Source organism: Periplaneta americana, chromosome 16 (genome assembly GCF_040183065.1).
Source record: "Periplaneta americana isolate PAMFEO1 chromosome 16, P.americana_PAMFEO1_priV1, whole genome shotgun sequence".
NCBI classification, from domain to species: Eukaryota; Metazoa; Arthropoda; class Insecta; order Blattodea; family Blattidae; genus Periplaneta; species Periplaneta americana.
This window is the reverse complement of record NC_091132.1, coordinates 24,389,606-24,402,465: the sequence shown is the minus strand read 5'-3', so window position 1 is coordinate 24,402,465 and position 12,860 is coordinate 24,389,606. Positions and strand designations below refer to the sequence as shown.

The following is a 12,860-nucleotide window of genomic DNA, read 5'->3' as shown; positions in this document are numbered from 1 at the left end:
TGGGAAATCGTTTATTACATTAGTGTCATTTCTGAACTTCAGTCACCAAGGGCGAAAAATAAACACGTGTCTGGTCATATTGTAACCACATGCTGTGACGAAGATTGCATCATTTATCTTGATTCACGCATGAGATTAACCATCTCGGATATCAGCGCAAATTAATGTGATCTCAGGGCTGTATACAATGTGGCACACACACGCACGCGATTTCTCATATATTAGGCCTTTATAGACTACAGCATGAGTAGAAGGTTGGTTCTCCATGCACGATCTCTTAAGGGACAGATACGCCTTACCAACGTAACATAAACGTCGAATTACAGTCAGAATGTTCACCGGCACCATAAAAAATGGGACTGTCGTCCCAAACACATAGGCTACACAAAATATTTCAGTTCAAAAGCTAAATCCGTTCTTCTATCATAATCATATGCCATTCAGTACTGCGGCTTCTAAGCACGTGACTTTTATGCAAACAAATAAAATGAATATATTTGTTATATTCATAGAACTTGACATTAAAATTTTGAGAAACACGTAAAACTAGGCCTATAGGTCTACAATAATTTCCAGATGCAATGTAAAATAAGTTCTGAGAGTCTGTGAACATGTTTTGTTAATTAGATGGATGGATGAACGAATGGAGGGACGGATGGATGGGCGGACGAACGGACGGACATACGGATGGATGGATGGAAGAACGGAAGGACGGTTGAACGGACGGAGGTACGGATGGTTGGGTGGACGGACAGATGGATGGATGGACGGACGGATGAATGGGTTGGATTGGACGAACGGATGGAATGATGGAAGGATGGATGGATGGAATGGATGGGTGGGTGCAGAAGTGTATAGATTAATATAGTTGGACTAATGGGGAGATAAATACAGAGTAAACCGTAAGTAATGCCGTTAATTTCAAGGAGTTATTCTTTGAGATATTTCAAACAAAAAATATATAGGCCTAATACAATTTTGCGCGTTTTTCCTCCTTCTTCGAGATAAAAATTGTTTTATATGGAACATTTTTTTTGCATGTTTTGAGAAAGCCATTGATTGAAATCCCAATATACTCAGTCAATTCAATAGATATTATTATTATTATTATTATTATTATTATTATTATTATTATTATTATTATGATAATAAATGATTGAACGAATTTTAGTTTGTCCTTTAAATGTGCAGAAATGTGATCAAAACAAATAACTTTTCGTTCTTAAAAATAATTTTACAATGTTACATTTGTTCGGGTCAAATTTCTCGTTACCCACATATTGAATAATATTATAATAAAATGTAAAATAAAAGATGTGATGTTGATAACTTCATATGCTGGAAACTGGAAACAAATTTGGCCGCGCATATCCAGGCTAGCCAACAGTTCTTCGCACATCTTGTGTCTGTTGGCTACACTAGTTCCGTGCTAGGCGTGCTAGCATCCATTCTGGCGCTTCTGGCAGCTACAGGAGCTGAATGAGTGGGGGGTTAACAGTATGCGGTTGTTTTGAAAAATTAGGTTTACTTGCAGTGGGTGATTTTGTATAGACATTGGAAAATATTGATTTTGGAATGGAAACGGGCGACGCTAATTATGAATCCGACGCTGGTACAGAAGCAGGTAATACATTGTCATTAATGGTCCTAAGCACTGCATAAATGTTATAAATATGACATAACCTCAATAATTATGTAAATGTCTTAACTGACACTAATTCTTTCTTTTTCTTTCCTTTAAAATACCCATGATTAATTTAGTAAATTTTCAGAAGTGTAGCTTGTAACAGGTGAGGTGCAGGTGTCAATCTCTAGTTTTGGTTAAGAAATTAATGCTTTAGAGTCATTTACTTGTCAGATCACTGCAAACATTTCATACCCTGAGTTCTCCACTTGGACAACTTTTAATTTCAAAATTTCTGTAAAATTAGCAATAGTTCTATTACATAAAATACGAAACTGATCCGAACTAAGCAGTAGGCTAATTTAGTTGATGATGGGGATGGGCTTATAAGGTTAAACTAGATAACGGCAGTTTGCTCGTATAGTAGGCATCAGTCTATTCTACCAGATAAAGAAAAGCTCTGTACACAGAGAGAGAGAAAGGATTGTATTTTTTGTTTGATTTTAACTGTTAAATAGAGTAAGGTTCTAATTGGACAGGATAGTAGTAGACTACTCTGATAATATATTTTTCTTTCAGTATTTGTTCTCATGATAATAATATGATTAAGAATAAAACATGTTTGTGTTACAGAAGCAGACGAAGAAAATGTTATAGATGGGGAAGAAGAGCCAGTGCAGTCAGTAGAAGTAGAAGCTGTGGCTCAAAGTGCCAATGCCCAGGTTTGTTTTCAAGTAATTAAATAGGTACCGTAGAGAAAAACTGTAAATTTAGCTTGAATTAACAAGTTTGGTGTTGTAAAATAAGTGGAGTGAAACAAAATGCTTCGTTTTTTTGTGTCTAGTTTATGATGATGTCAGAAAGTAATCTGTGTGTATCATATATGCTGGTCTTTCCTTTTAGTGGACAGTCACTTATGCCAGTTCTTTAGTGTCACGAAATAACACCATCTCGTATTGTAAAATAGAATAAAACTAGAATTTTCATGCTCATACTTAACCGTACATTTAATTGTAGAATGTGGTACAAACAGTACACTATTTTCCGTAGATTAGATAAATGGACTGTAGAACTACAAGTCAGTAATACTTAAAATCTACCAAGTATGGAATTTGACAGTTCTCATTGAGTGCCTACTTATTGCATATGACTATAGGCCTAGATATTTTTATACATTTCATCATCCGTGGGGATGCTCTAGGAATACTTTGAACACTACATACAAAATGTTTATACAGCCAGTGCTGACATACTGCGGAGAAATTTTAATTACTTCACTTTTCATAAACGAAATAGAATATGTTCAAAACCTAGCTCTCAGACTCATTGCTGGTGGAATCAAAACAACTCCAATAGATTCTATGCGATTCCTCACTAATATTAACAGCATCAAAATGACAATAGAAGAAAAAGCACTGATTCAATATGAAAAACTTATCAGATTACCAGGAAACAATTGGCATTCATACAGTCCTCTCTGTAGATTGAAAACTCAAAAAAAGTTTCATATCCATGGTTCAAGAATTAAAACAGAAAATCAATATCCCGAATTTAAAAGAAAACTTACAAATTAAACCAAACCCTTTAAATCTATTAAAAATAGAGTATAATCTAAATTTAACAAAAGAAATACTGAAATCAGAAGTAAACACTGAAATAATGAAACAATTGTCTTTAGAGACAATTAATATTAGGTACCCTCCACAAAACTGGCTTCATTTATACACCGACGGATCCTTGATCTCCAGGGAACAAGGTGCCGGTGCAGGTGTTATGTGCTGTCTCTTCTCACTTTATAGATCTCTTGGATATGGAACAACAAGTTTTGATGGAGAAATCGTTGCAATAAGTGAAAGTCTCAGGAATCTTCTACGCCACATCAATAAATTTAAGAATGCAGTTATATTATCAGACTCCAAAGCAGCTATTCCATCAATAGTCTCTAAACACACACCTTCATCTCAAACAGCAGAAATAACTAAAATGCTCCCTCAATTAATATCACTCAATAAAAGAATTGTATTCCAATGGATACCATCTCACTGTGGAATCCTGGGAAACGAGAATGCGGATGTATTAGCAAAGAAGGGCAGCACTGCTACTTACAGACCTGTTACTAAATCTACGTATTACTCTGTGAAAAGATTTATTAAATCTACATACTTAGACTTCAGCAAACAAAATTTGATAACACAATCACAAGGGAAAAAATGGAACTCTCTGCATCATAATCCACAGTTAATTCCCGATTTATCACGAAAATCGTCTGTAGCTGCATTTAGATTGGCAACAGACCATGATTGTTTGGCCTGCATAGAATTGGAATATATCAGTCCCCTAACTGCCCATTGTGCAACTCAAACCAAGAAATGGATTCGGAACACCTCAAAATCTGTGCTTCAGTGGCTGGCCATGATAATATCTTTGAAAAATATTGGAGTGCAAGAGGTCAAATGACTTTATTGTCAAACGCCTGGCATTAGAAAACAACAACATTTCATCATCCCACAGAACTCATTCTACATAAGCCTAGCTAGTATATTTAGGCCTAAATGATTCGGTGTACTGAGTGTAATATACCCAAGACCTGTGGACCAAAATAAAAGGTTTTGTAAAACGGAATAGCCCCTATCCTTGACCTCTTATCAAAATAAAATGTAATTAGAAATTACGTGTTTAGGGACAACAAAAAATAATAATAAATTGCTATTAATTTGTATAAATTTATAAAACATCAGCATGACGTGATATTTTTGTACACCACTTTATGCCCCACTATACTGTCGCTTATGAAGCTGACCCCATATATGATAAACTTGAAACACATAGACTATAGAAAATATGTTAATAATTGTCTTGAAAAAAATTTGGGCAAAAACGTATTACGGCGAACGCCAGTAGGGGAAGTTATCCCCACCCATGCCCCTCGGCACCTCGCTCGCATGCTCTCTCTCTCTCTCTCTCTACTGTCTCTCTCTACTATCTGTCCCTCTTCGATGGATCACTGCCTACTACAATGTAATACGCATTAGACAACGGTCCACAACCACAATGCAATATGCATTAGACAACTGTCCACAACCACAATGCAATACGCATTAGACAACTGTCCACAACATGTACTGACACAACACAACACAACACAATGTAATGTGGTTTTCATTAAACAACGCTCACCTGGGGATGCCCTGACCTGTTAACTTTGCACGTCCTCGAAGTAACACAATAGTCTTTTTTTTCCCACAGGTTGGACACTCGTAATGAGTACACGTCTTCGGTACGGATCATCACTACACGTGGTTACGTCTGTACACGAAGTTGGACACGGACATAATGAAGCCACCCCCGTAGTCAACCTCTACCAAGCGACATTCACAAGCCCACCAGTTTCTATCCACGCTATTCAGTCATTGTCCCCTTCTACAATACGTTATGGCAGTTCCCTTAAACATAAATAGATTCATTTTCCGTTCTACCCCCAACTTGCCTCGGTAGCCAAGCGGTCTAAAGCGTGAACAAAAAGCGTGCGTTTAGGTTTAGTTACGAACTTTCTCGGATCAAATCTCCCCTCCTGCGAAGTCGTAAGAAAAAAAAAAGAGAGAAAGAGAGAGAGAGACATTAAGCAAGGAACAGGGAAGGAGAGAGAGAGAGTGACAGGACGAAGTTCCTCTTTTGCTTCGTAGATGTCGTTACTCTTTTTGTTCCACTTTTCTACACTGTCACCCCACCCTAAACCCCTATTTCCACTCTTTCCCGCTAGGGTGTGTGGTGAGCTTGTAGAGGAAAAGTGGAAAGGGGACGTGGGCGGTGCTTTGCGTTCGCTGTATTACGTTTTTCCCAAAATTTGAAATAGAAGTCGTTGCTTATTCTAAACATATAGGGATATTTTGGTACTATATACTGTATATTTTATATTGCAATAATTTATCATCACTAGCAGACATGAGTTACACTTTTAAAGATAACTAAACATGTAAATGTAAGTTACATAACAATCAGTTTGAAGTAGTTGTGAAGGTATTGTTGAAGTGCTCTTATTCACTTCATCATTCTTCATAACTAGACATTGGATGTTGGTCATTTGGGTACTAAAAATTAAGAATGGTACCATGTGTACTGGATTGTTTTTGGTGTTCATTGGGAGAGCTTTCTAGGTCTGGTTCACATGATAGAAAACTCTTTCCTTAGGAGAGTCACTGTGAGGTACATGCAAACAACTTCACTGGCTTTTCTATAGCACGTGACATTGAAACTTCCAAGTTGCATTTTTCCAAGTTCTACATTGCAGGAATCTGTGACAAGTTAGTTAGGTTAAGTTAGTTTTTAGACTTTCTGTATGCTTTGCATGTACAAATCTGTGACAGGTTAGGTTAGTTCTGGCTTTTAGTATGCCTTGCATAATACTAATCTGTGACAGGCTATACTTGTTTTTTTGAAAGATGGGACATGACAGTTAAGCGGCCAAGCTTGGAACTACAGTGCCATGTTGCCAATATGAACTACCACGCTGCCATCTGATGGTAGCTAGCAATTGTCGTTAAGATGGCTGACGTTAAAACATTCATTGACAATTGATGCGAAGGTATGAAAACAATACAAAAATCGACAGAGAATCAAAGACGAAACGTGCCAATGCTAACATTGTGTGCACAATAAATGTAGCGAAGAGAGCTATTAAGCACTCGCCATATGGAAACTGTAAGTTTGGCAACTCAACCGTTGTTACCATAGCAACAGGCCTACCATGCTATGTGACATTCAGTTGTTTTTCCGATCGCAACGCTCCTGTCATGTCCCATCTTTCAAAAAAACAAGTATAGGTGAGGTTATTTAGACTTTTGGTATATCTTGCATATAGGCCTACATGCCTTTCACTGTCGAGTCACTTGTTGCAGTCGACTGCAGTGCAACCGTTGGTAACCGAGCTCCCGGCACTGCGGCTGACTGCAACAGGCAACTCGAAAGCGAAAGGCACTGTATTGAATGAAGTGAAACATGCGTTTCCTGTTCATTTTGAAATGTTCTATCTCTATTTCACGTGTTAAACAGTCACTTTTAGGTTACGTACATCTATCTTTTCTTTTCAGTTTTTAGTTATTTTCTAATATGTTTTCAAGTCAACTGACGCCCAATATGAATTCTTCACATTCAAAACTACCTTCCCTCTAAAAATTAGACCATTCTTCTACTTTTTTCGTCATAAAAACCATGAGTGTGTTGTGCTATAGAAAACCCATTTCGCATTTCTAAAATCTGTAATGTTGGCCCTATTTGCATCTATTCTAGAACCATTATTTATAATGTAATCAGGAAAAGTGTCGCATTGATAAGTTGCAAATTCTTCTTCAAGTCTGTGATGTTCACCTTCATTAACCAAATTTTGGAGTGAATATTCAAGCGTTGAACAGGAAACAATATTCTGTGTAAAAATATCTACAACTTCTGAATGCTTTAGAAATTTAGTCTCAATTAGAAATTTCTTTACACATTTTTTTCCTACATTGAGGATACACTCTTTTAACACTTGATTAATCAATGATTAACATTATAACTTTTTTACTGTGTTAATATTATAAAACTTACCTGACTGACTAGTTTCAATGTGGTGTCCGTCATTGTCTGAAGCCTAGTGAGGTCCCATGCTACAGTCTAGTATATACACTCACGAAGCTTGGGTTTGTGAGGGTGCTAGGAACAACAGACTGTGCAGGTACTATTTCGCATTGTCTGTAATGAGGCGATAGTAGCGATCCTAGTGGTTAGCAACTATCTATGGATGCATACTACGTATTGAGCTTCGTGACTGTATATACTAGACTGTGTCCCATGCAATCTTCTGGTTTCCTGTTGTGATGGGGTGTGTTCATGATTGTATGGAAAAAGGTGTATATTTTTTTTCTTTCTCTTTTCGGAATATATACTATTTTTTGCCATGATAATTTTACTTTTCCATAATAATTTCCTCTTAGGCCATGATGCCATAACAGTGGCGGGAAATTCTTAATATTTGGCACCTGGGCATATCTTATTTCGTTAGACCAATTGTTTCATTTTTAAATTATGAAGATTGTCATGTGTTAAATGTAACCCTAATTTATCGTTTTTCATTGCAAGAACTTAAAAAAAAAAAAACACTTTTACACTCAAGAAGCTTCACTTTGCCACACATAGAGGTTACACACTTTTTTTTTTCATTGTGTGCGTGCATACATATGTCTTCACGTGTTCTTTGCTTTACATTTTGTATGCCATCATCATTCTTCAGTGACTGGACCCACTTGTACTTTATTATTTATATATTATTTATTTTAGAACAAAAATGCATATATTTCTGTTAAGTAGCTAATTGGTAATACACTTACTACCATATTAATCTCGTATAATACTTCATTTCAGGTGGCGTCTTCAGTTTCTCATGTGTCATCTTCACATAATGTTGCAGTTGTAGATGAGAATTCAAAATTGTTCAAATCATCACCATTAGAATCTCAGAAGACGGTAAAAAGTAAGTTGTTGAGATGAAATGTTGTTTCAACAAAAAATAACTTTATACCCAGTGTTCTTACATGCACCATTTTGCTTATAAGAGTGAAAATATTATAATAGTGTAGATTTTAAGAGCTTATTCCTTGGATAGAATACGACAAAAAATTTTCTTATGCCATATTAGTCTCAGAAAAAATAATTTTCTCTTCAATGTCAACACTGTTTTATTCAGAAAGTATGATTATGATTTTTATTCTTAACATAGAAATCCTGATAAGGAATGATTTATCTCTTTGTAATTTTTAAGTAAAATGGACTGTTTTCTTGCAAATTAAATTAAAAATTAACATATATCATTATTTCCTGCCATTAGGAAGTCTGGCAACCCTGCTGGAGTAACTAAGGCATGGAATGCTGCTATTCAGACAGTGTACATGTTTGCTTTTGTACGTGAGCCAGCAGTGCACTATTGCCAAACCATTAATTAGAAAATTACGCTGAAAGTTGCGATAAAATTGTAGTCTTTAACACATAATCAGCTTTCATCTCCTAGATATGTAAATATGTTTAAATATGGCTGTCATAAAACCAGGTACCTTGATAACAAACCTGATAAATTCGTCACTTCTGTAGAATTCTGTTTTCACGTTGATGTACGGAACTGCTCTAAAGCTGAACTGTGAGAAACTTATTTTTCTGAAATTTCGTGGTGCACTGGTTGGCAAAACTTTTATCTTATGAAATAACGTAGAACTGAACTTCGTGAGATATTATGTTGGCAATATGTCTACATACCCCACTCCATATGTCGTCCTGAGAAGGGAGGTATTTTAATTCTGAGTTGCAGGTATATAACTAGCTAATCGAACCAAAGACAACCTTTTAGAGCAATAACAGTATTTGTAACCAACAGAAATAAAACATTGAGTCTATTTTGCACCGAAATGTTTAAAACATGTTGTTTATTTCTCTTGAGTATTATATAATATTCCAGAAAAATTTTTTCATCTTCTCTGCACATATAAATACCATGTTGGATCATGAACATAGAATAGATCACATCGCATTTTGACAAGAATATTATGAATATCCATGGGAAAATGTAATTGTTTTTCTCAAACACCAGTCATGGCATATTCAGGTATTTTGTCCTATTTCGTCCTATTGGGACCACAAGGTTCCAGCCAGAATATGTTGTTGTTTGTTGTTTTCTAATGCCAGGCGTTTGACAATAAAGTCATTTGACCTCTTGCAGAATAACCCAACATAATACGAAAGACAAAACATAATCACAAAAAACATAAGAATACAACACAAACACAAGAACACAAAAAATACATCACACTAACATACGAAAACAAAAACACACACAAGATTGCAACCTCATTCAAGAAATTAAATTACAACATCGCATACAGAACAAATAATACTCTACAAAAACATCTCAACACACAAACAACACAAACAAACAAATACAACCACACAGGCGTATACAAACTCAAATGTGACACCTGCAAAAACTTCTACATAGGACAGACAGGCAGAATATGTAACATCAACACAACGCAGTGGAAGTATTTCTGTTGCTGTTCTGTCGTATCTGGTTAACATGTTTCGACCTTGTATCGGCCTTCTTCAGAACTGATTTTTGCTGGTCTTGGCACCTTTTGTTTTGTTTCCTGTGGGGGTGTGTTTGTGTAGTGTAATGTGGAGTCAAAGAGTGTGTGTGTTCTGAAATTGAGTTGTGTGTTGGGAATTTCATTTGGATGTGTTTTTGTTTTTCTGTATATTCCAAACAATGGTACATAGACTACTCAACATACCAATGAACCAACATGATTACAAAGAACAGCTAAACACAATCAAATACATAGCACAAGAAAACAGATACAACTCCAACATAATGCGAAAGACAAGACATAATCACAAAACACATAAGAATACAACACAAACACAAGAACACAAAAAATACATCACACTAACATACGGAAACAAAAACACACACAAGATTGCAATCTCATTCAAGAAATTAAATTACAACATCGCATACAGAACAAATAATACTCTACAAAAACATCTCAACACACAAACAAACAAATACAACCACACAGGCGTATACAAACTCAAATGTAACACCCGCAACAACTTCTACATAGGACAGACAGGCAGATCATTTCAAACACGTTACAAAAAACACATCACAGCCATAACAAAATTACAAAACACATCCACATATGCAGAACACATCACAAATGCTAACCACACCTACAAAGACATCAACACAGACATGGAAATTTTACACATCCAACCAAAAAGCCAGAAACTAAACACACTAGAACAATACGAAATATACAGACACACAAAAAGACATCCAAATGAAATTCTCAACACACAACTCAAATTTAGAACACACACAATCTTTGACTCCACATTACACTACACAAACACGCCCCCCACAGGAAACAAAACAAAAGGCGCCAAGACCAGCAACAATCAGTTCTGAAGAAGGCCGATACATGTTAACCAAGTACGATAGAATTTAACACGAGAAAGACATATAATACACATTCCGAAGTTAGTGTTAAAAGTTGTGTAATCAAGATGTATAAAAATAATACCTTTCATATTTTATAACAGCATAAAAACTGCATTGTAATTAAATTGACATATGAACCTTAATCTCGTACTTTTATTTAATAGGTGATGGATCAAAACGTGGAAGAAATTCTGACGATGAAGATGATGGTGATGATGGAAGATCATGTCCAATTTGCATGGATATATGGAGTAACTCTGGGAATCATCGCCTGGCTTCACTTCGCTGTGGCCATTTTTTTGGTCATAGCTGCATCATGCGGTGGTTACAGATAGGCTGTGCAGCAGGGCAGAGGCGATGCCCACAGTGCAATAAAAAAGCAAACACAAAGGATATCCGTGTGCATTATGCCCGCAAGTTGCAGGTTCTGGACACTACAGAAAGGGACAGACTACGAGAAGAATTGGAAAGTGTTCAAAGGGAAAAAAATCGTCTGGAATTAGAATTGGCGAGATCGAATCTGAATCAACAGTTGCATCAACAGCAGATAACCGAATTGCGAAACAAGGTAGCTCGGCTCCAAAGAATACAGGCCGCCAGTACTGGAGAAGATGTGCAGACTGGAAGAACTGCATCACAGAGACAGTTGTCTGTACACCGGAATGTCGAAATATGTAAAGAAGGCGAATGTCGTGTATTAGCATATAACACGTGGTTAAATCTTTTAGTTGTTTCTCAGCGTTCAGCTAACAACTTATTTTCTGGTTATGGTATAAAGAAAATCGACACATTGGAATTCCGTCCAATCCAATTCGTTTTCTTGCATCCTAAACCAATCAGAGACATGGCCTTCCATCCGCAGCGCAATGACATATTACTCAGTGTGTCACTGGATAGATGTGCCAAGTTATTCAATGTGGCTAATAATACAGTTGTTCAGACATACACTGCAGATAATCCACTTTGGAGTTGCTGTTGGGATGCTGATAATACAAATTTGTTTTTTGCTGGTACAAGTAACGGCCTAATCTTGCAGTATGATGTCAGATTCCCAAATGAACCTGTCGGTAGATTAACCTCAACAGCTGATTCATCTCCAGTTACATCTTTAGCTGCAGTACAGTCTTGTCCAGGACGAACTTTAGCAAGAGGAGGAATTCTAGCTTGTAGGCTTAACTCATGTTGGGCTTATGAACGGACTGAAGCATGTTATGCTGGATCACAGCTTCCTTTCGATGGACCGTTCATATCTTTGTGTTACGATCAAGAGTCTGGCCACGTGTTGATATCCACACGTCCCAGTGGCCGGTTTCCACATGTACGACATATCGTATGTCACTTGCCACAAACTACTGCAGGCCAAGATGCACATCTTATTTGTAATCCTGTTCATACATTCCAAGGAAGTACAAGTCAGAAACTGTTATCACGTCCTTGTCAGATGACTGTTGCAGGAGATACATTAGTTGCCGCTCATCAAGAGAGCTTGAAATCAGTGGCATTATGGAGCCTGTCTTCAGGTCAGCAAGTTTTTAATGTGCCTGTATCCCAGCCGGTGACAGACTTGTGTTCAGTACAAGTGAATGGAAGCAGTTATCTTGCGGCTTTATCAGAAAGAATATTGAGTATCTATAGTTTTAAGTGACTTTTTTTAGTGATTTTTTATGGTTAGTTTGTATGGAAATTCGTTCAATCTTAGGTACTGCACTGTGACTGAAATTGAATGGTGCTGTATTTAATACAAAAGTAACTGCGTTTTACCAGATTTTGATCTGGTTTAATTCTATCAAATACATTTTCCTGCATCTTGTTTAATTTTAGAACTACTTAAAATTGTTTGTGAATTGTATATAATGATGTGTCAAGTATCTGTTCAGGTATTCATAAAATTAACAGGTCAGGCACAATAATAACCATACATATAACATCAGGCACTAACTACGGACTTGTGTGTCTGAGGAGATCTGTGACAGAAAAAATCAAATGTTTTTCTAAGATAGTTTGTGTTACTGACTTATTCATGCTGAAATATCAGGATGGCATTTTCAAATCCGTTTGAGTTAAAAAAAGTTGAGCAAGTGTTAGTACAAAATGCATTGTTTTGTTAGATTTTTTTATAATATAACACAAAATAAATTGTTAAGGAATAATTAGGCTATATTGTATGTTGTATAATTAATTTGACAACTTTATACATGTACAAGTTACATGCAA

General features: G+C 36.3%; 1 protein-coding gene across 1 annotated transcript in view; it reads left to right on the top strand.

Moving 5' to 3' along the window:
* The first annotated feature begins 1,438 nt into the window (after positions 1-1,438).
* Positions 1,439-12,860, top strand: part of LOC138691014 (E3 ubiquitin-protein ligase rfwd3.L-like) — an 11,620-nt gene continuing 198 nt past the window's right edge. Inside the window, exons 1-4 of the mRNA XM_069812653.1 lie at positions 1,439-1,624; positions 2,258-2,346; positions 8,021-8,129; positions 10,811-12,860. The exon at positions 10,811-12,860 is cut by the window's right edge and continues 198 nt beyond it. Coding sequence (XP_069668754.1) covers positions 1,576-1,624; positions 2,258-2,346; positions 8,021-8,129; positions 10,811-12,291 — 1,728 coding nt within the window. The 5' untranslated portion in view covers positions 1,439-1,575 and the 3' untranslated portion in view covers positions 12,292-12,860. The remainder of the gene's footprint in view (positions 1,625-2,257; positions 2,347-8,020; positions 8,130-10,810) is intronic.